Source organism: Suncus etruscus, chromosome 11 (assembly GCF_024139225.1).
Source record: "Suncus etruscus isolate mSunEtr1 chromosome 11, mSunEtr1.pri.cur, whole genome shotgun sequence".
NCBI classification, from domain to species: Eukaryota; Metazoa; Chordata; class Mammalia; order Eulipotyphla; family Soricidae; genus Suncus; species Suncus etruscus.
The window spans coordinates 105,342,397-105,348,901 of NC_064858.1; the positions used below are offsets into that span (position 1 = coordinate 105,342,397).

A 6,505-nucleotide genomic window follows, 5' to 3' on the forward strand; every position below is an offset into this window, starting at 1 on the left:
CTGCCCAGGGGCCTGGAAAGAGCCTTGTGTTCCTGATGAGGACGGTGAATATTTAGCACTGAACTATATAATGTATGTAAGGACATAGGATTTTTGTTTTTGTTTTTGTTTTTTTTTGGGGGGTCACACCCGACAGCACTCAGGGGTTAATCCTGACTCTACACTCAGAAATCGCTCCTGGCAGGCTCGGGGGACCATATGGGATGCCGGGACTTGAACCACCATCCTTCTGAATGCAAGGCAAACGCCTTACATCCGTGCTATCTCTCCAGCTCCCTGGTTTTGTTTCCTTTGGGGAGCATACCCAGTGGTGTTCAGAGCTTACTCTTAGCTCTAGACTCAGTGATTACTTTGGATAACTTGGAGAAACATATTTGTGCTTAGAGAGCAATTTATTTTCTTTTTTAGTTTAGGGAACCACAGGACAGAGTAGAGTAGGTAGGGCATTTGCCTTGCATATGGCTGACCTGGGTCCAATCCCTGGTATCTTGTATGGTTCCCTGAACACCAGAGGAGTAATTCCTGAGTGCAGAGCCAAGAGTAAGCCCTGAGCATCACCAGGCATGCCTCCCAAGAAAAACAGCAAAATAAAAATTTCTCTGTATTCTTTAGAAAGAGGACTAAAAGATTCATCTAGCAGATAGAGGATTTTTATATATTTTCCAAAGTTCTTTGTTGTTTTCTATTTTTCATTTTTTACTTCTGGAAATCTCTTCTTTTCTTCTTTATCTAGTACTATGAGAATAACCTATGTTGTAGAATGGATCTTGTTTTTTTTTGGTTTTTGGGTCACACCCGGCAGCGCTCAGGGGTTACTCCTGGCTCTATGCTCAGAAATCACTCAAGGGACCATATGACCATATGGGGTGCTGGGATTTAAACCACCGACCCTCTGCATGAAAGGCAAACACCTTACCGCCATGCTATCTCTCCGGTCCTTGTTTTTGTTTTTTGTTTTGTTTTGTTTTTGGTGTTTGGGAATGGAGTCTTAATAACTTTCCCCTTATGTTGTTCTGTAGTCCCTGAAGGATAAAATAATTCAAGAGAAAAGAATGTCCAACATGTACCAAGAGCAATGCATTTCTCTCGAAGAAGAACTTGCCCGGATTCGTGAGGAAGAGGGAGTGAGGAGAGAGATCTTTAAGGTATGGAAACAACTTGCCCTCCTCCTCCTCAAGGAAGGGCAGATGCTTTCCCCTTTTGAGAAATTTTTTCCTCAGCTTCAGACATGTCTTGCCACTTAGGATCGAATGGCCAAGATGGGGAAGAGTCTCCAAGTGATGACAAAACGCTATGAAGCCTTAGAGAAACGGCGAGTCTTAGAGGTGGAAGGCTTTAAGACAGATATAAAGGCTCTGCGGAAGAAACTGAAGGACTTGGAGCAAATGCTCTATAAGGTAATTGCTTGTAAGATCCTGAGGAAAAGAAGGAAAGTGAGTGCTAGAGGAAACAGTCATGAGGGATACCCAGAAGAAAGCTAGGATGTGAGTGGATCTCTCAGAATGATGCTAAAAGACCTGACTTTAAAAAATTAAATTAAATTAAAAAGATTAAAAATAGGGGCTGGAGAGATAGCACAGCAGTAAGGCATTTGCCTTAAACTCAACTGATCCAGGACCCACGGTGGTTTGAATTCTGGCATCCCATATGGTCCCTGAGCCAGCCAGGAGTGATGTCTGAGCGCAGAGCCATGAGTAACCCCTGAGTGCCACCAGGTGTGACCCAAAAACCAAAAAATTAAAAGGAAGTAAAATAAAATAAAAAAGATCTCCTGGAAATAGACTTAGCAAGTCCATGCTGGAGAAACAGAAATAGCCTGAACTTATTAACTGACTGCAGTATTAGTATATTTCTGTCACAGCTAAACTTAAGAGAAATCTTTTTGTATTGTGTTTTTTTTTTTTTTAAATAATATCTTTAGGGCCAAAAAGATAGCACAGCGGTAGGGCGTTTGCCTTGCATGTGGCCAACCCAGGAGGGACCTGGTTTGATTCCTGGCATCTCATCTGGTCTCCCGTGCCTGCCAGGAGCGATTTCTGAGCCGGGTGTGACTCAAAAACCAAAAAATAGTATTTTATTTAAGCACCATAATTACAACTATGTTTGTAGTTGGATTTTAGTCATAAAAAGAACACCCCCCTTCACCAGTGCAAGAGAAATTTAAAAAATAAAAATTCTTTAATTGAATCATGTGAGATGCCCAGTTACAAAGTCATTTATGATTGATTGAGTTTCAGTCATACAATGTTCAGAACACTTCACCAATGCACATTTCCTGCCCCCAGTGTCCCCAGTTTCCCTCCCACCTTCCCCCTCGTCTGCCTCCATGGCAGACATTTCTCTTCTTTCTTTTCTTTTTTTTGGTTTTTGGGCCACACCCGGTGATGCTCAGGGGTTACTCCTGGCTATGCACTCAGAAGTTGCTCCTGGCTTGGGGGACCATATGGGACACTGGGGGATCGCGGTCCGTCCTAGGCTAGCACTGGCAAGGTAGACACCTTACCTCTAGCACCACCACGCCAGCCCCCATTTCTCTTCTTTGTGTGTGTGTGTGTGTGTGTGTGGTTTTTGGGTCACACCTAGCAGTGCTCAGGGGATATTCCTGGCTCCAGGCTCAGAAATTGCTCCTGGCAGACACAGGGGACCATATGGGGCACCGGGATTCGAACCGATGACCTCCTGCATGAAAGGCAAACGCCTTACCTCCATGCTATCTCTCCGGCCCCTCTTCTTTCTTAAGAGATTTTATTTTGGGAGGTGGCCCAAGAGAAATTTTTTTTATTTCTTCCCATTTTGGTGGTAGATTAAAGGAACTGTTATGAGGTGGGTGGAGATATATAATACAGGGCTAAAGGCAATTTGTCATGCATGAAGCTGACATTGATTTTATTCCCTGTACTGAATATGGTGCCTCAAGCACCAGCAGGACTCATTCCTCTGCACGGAGCCAGGAAATAACCCCTGAGCTCTATCTGTTGTGCCCAACCCCCACTCATCCCCCCCCCCAAAAAAAAAGGAGAGTGGGAGAACTATGCTAGAGGCCAGAGATGATACAAGGGCCAAGGCAGTTGCCTTGACTGGACGACCTCAGTTCAATCCTCAACACAGTGTGTCAGGGCTGGGAAGGTAGCTCAATAGGCTGAGCATGTGCTTTGCATGGGGAAGATCTGAGCATTTGAATTCAGTCCAGTATGATCTCCTGTACCACCTGCACAATTCCACACACACAGCCCCAGCACCACCAAGGTATTAAAAAAAAAAAAAACTCAAGAAACTGCCCCTTTGCAAAGGAGAAAGTGAAAAAAAAAAAAAACAAAGGGGAAAGTGAGCAACTGCTCGATAAGGCAAATTTTTGGCTTTAATTTCGCTTTGCTTTTAATTTTCCTTTAGTCAGTCATTAAACTAGGTAAGGAGTAAATTTATCTGACATATCTTAAGCCTTATTTATGGAAACTGGCATAGCCTGCTTTTTGTTTGTTTGTTTGTTTTGTTTTGTTTTGTTTGTGGGGGCTCTCCTGACTGTGCTCAGGGCTTACTCCTGGCTCTATGCTCAGGGGTGTCTGGGACTCAGGTCAGCCATATGCAAGTCTTATAGACTGCACAGTGCCTTTGGCCCTGGCTGGTCTTTCTTGTTATTTTTTATTTAATTTTAGTTTAAAATTTTTTTTGTTTTTATTTTTGTTTTTGGGCCACACCTGGCAATGCTCAGGGGTTGCTCCTGGCTGTCTGCTCAGAAATAGCTCCTGGCAGGCACGGGGGACCCTATGGGACACCGGGATTCGAACCAACCACCTTAGGTCCTGGATCGGCTGTTTGCAAGGCAAACACCGCTGTGCTATCTCTCCGGGCCCTAATTAAATTTTTTTAAGGAAGAGAGAGGAAGAAGGAAGGAAGGAAGGAAGGAAGGAAGGAAGGAAGGAAGGAAGGAAGGAAGGAAGGAAGGGAGGGAGGGAGGGAGGGAGGGAGGGAGGGAGGGAGGAGGGAGGGAGGGAGGGAGGGAGGGAGGGAGGGAAGAGGTGTAGGAAGGAGGGAGGGAAGGAAGGATGGATAAAAGGAGGAAGGAAGGAGGTAAGGAAAGAAAGAAAGGAGAGAGGGAGTAAAGGAGGAAGGAAGGTAGAAGAGAGGGAGAGAAGAAGGAGAGGAGGAAAGGGAGGAAGAAAGGAACGAAAGAAGGAGGTAAGGAAAGAAAGGAAGGAGGGAGTCCTGGCTGGTCTTTCTGACTGCTTTCTACCTCCTGGCATATTTCATAGTTATTTTCCCTTTTCCCCCCTCCAATCTCTAGGCATCCCTGAAAGAGCAGGCAGACAAGGATATTGCCCTTCTGTGTGAAGTTCGTGATGGCAGTAGACGGGCTCATAAAATACAAGGAGAACTGAGGAACCTTAAATTCAAAGTATTGGGTCTGGAGAACGAACTGAGACTGTGTTGACATTGACTTCTGCAAATGCTTCTCATCTGGACTGGATTGCTCTTGACGCCTGTGAGAAAGTCACCTCGCCACGTCTGCTTACTGTGATCCGACCTGGACCAAAAGTCAGAAAGCCTTTTTTGGTTTGCTTAAACTTTACCGTTTTCCTCATTGTTGTGGTTCTTTGGATCTGGATTCTCACCTGAATTCCTGAGAGACTTTCCTCTATTGTTTCTTCTTCTTATGATAGTTTGGTTTTGTTTTTGGGTCACACCCACCAATGCTCAGGGGCCATATTGGGAGACGAGGGATTGAACCTAGGTTGGCTAAGTGCACGGCAGTCACCCTACGCCCTGTATTATCGCTCCAGTGTCTATAATGAAAACTTTCGGCTGGGGCGGTAGGGCATTTGCCTTGTACGCGTCCAACCCTGGTCAGTCCCCAGTTCGATTCCCAGCATCCGATATGGTCCCCAAGCCAGCCTGGAGCAACTTCTGAGCACAGAGTCAGGAGGAACCCCTGAGCGCTGCCAGGTGTGAGCCCCAAAAGAAGAAAAGAAAACTTTCGGTTTTTGTTCTAAGCTGGCAATGACATCAAAAACTTAGGAAGGAAGTATTCTGGCTATGAGCTTGCTTGAGGGTGGACAGCTAAGGACATTTTCCACTAAATAAGTAGCAAGAATCATCCATTGAGGTTGTTTTTCTCCTCAGCAGAGAGAGAAAAGGCATTATATGATAACTCAGAGACTATGACCAGGCATTAAATTGGGCTTTTTTCAATCGTCTGCAATCGGGCCTGAATTACTTTTAGACCGCCTCAAATTAAGAAGTTTCACCAAGTGTGCAAGTGTGCCTTGCACACTGCCGACTCGAATTATATCCTTGGCATCTGGTTCAATCCCTTGCATCCCATCTGATCCCCTGAGCACCACCCAGTGTGGCTTAAAACAAAACAAAACAAAGTTTCACCAGAGGGCACTAGAGACCTTGCTTTGAAGCAAAATGTTCGCCTATGAAAAGTAAGCTCCCACTTTCCGTAAGTGGGTACAATGGTCCTTGTATGAAAATGTCAATGTTTTATGAAGAATATATTTTTAAATAATGCATATGTTTTAAATGAACTATTTTTCACTAAAATATGCTACTTAAAACTTTTTGAATGTTTTAGTCATTTCTTATTTATGTTTCTTATTTTTCAAGTGTCTGTATTTAGTCATTTCGTATTTGACCTTAGTTATACTTTGTAAGGGCTCAGCTTATTTGGTTGGTATATATTCTCTGCAGTTCACAACTTCACAAAGATTTCTGGGCCATGGAGTTGGTACAGGGTAAAGCTGATCGGCGTTGGATCTCTGGTACCTCATATGATCCTCCTCACTCAGGAGTGATCCCTGAGTGAAGAGCTGAGAGAAGCCCTTCTGACAGCCAGATGTGGCCCAAAACCAAATAAACAAACAAAGATTTCCTTAAAAGGCCTTTGAGAACTAGAGCAATGGCACAGCTGGGTAGGGCTCTTGCCTTGCATGTGGCTATCCCAGGTTCAATTCCTGGCATCTTGTATGATCCACAGAGCCAGGAGTAACCCGAGTACTGCTGTGTGTGGCTCGCCCTCCCCCAAAAGATAAGAAGCTGGTGATGAAACGCATTCTATTCCTTAGCTCAATATTTTATTATTAGGTATTTTGTTCATTCTTTTAACGTATACAAGATCTTTGGTATTTTTCGGGTTTTTTTCTTTGTTTGCTTGGTTTATTTGTTTTTGGGTCACAACTGGCAGCGCTCAGGGGTTACTCCTGACTCTACACTCAGGATTTGCTCCTGGCAGGCTATGGGGACCACATGGGATGCTGGGATTCAAACCACCGTCCTACTGCATGCAAGGCAAATGCGCTACCTCCATGCTATCTCTCCGCCCCGGTTTTGGGTTTGGTTTGTTTGTTTGTTTGTTTGTTTGTTTTGGCTTGGTTTGGTTTTGGGGCCACACCAGGTGACACTCAGTGATTACTCCTGGCTCTGAGTAATAGCACAGTGGCAGAGCATTTGCCTTGCATGCAGTCAATTCCAGACAGATCCTGGTTCAATTCCCAGCATCCTATAT

At 44.6% G+C, this 6,505-nt stretch overlaps 1 protein-coding gene across 1 annotated transcript in view; it reads left to right on the top strand.

Annotated features, from left to right (window-relative positions):
* CCDC77 (coiled-coil domain containing 77) overlaps positions 1 to 4,598 on the top strand; it is a 29,072-nt gene extending 24,474 nt beyond the window's left edge. Inside the window, exons 9-11 of the mRNA XM_049783219.1 lie at positions 1,020 to 1,145; positions 1,245 to 1,397; positions 4,283 to 4,598. Coding sequence (XP_049639176.1) covers positions 1,020 to 1,145; positions 1,245 to 1,397; positions 4,283 to 4,429 — 426 coding nt within the window. The 3' untranslated portion in view covers positions 4,430 to 4,598. The remainder of the gene's footprint in view (positions 1 to 1,019; positions 1,146 to 1,244; positions 1,398 to 4,282) is intronic.
* Positions 4,599 to 6,505: the final 1,907 nt, after the last annotated feature.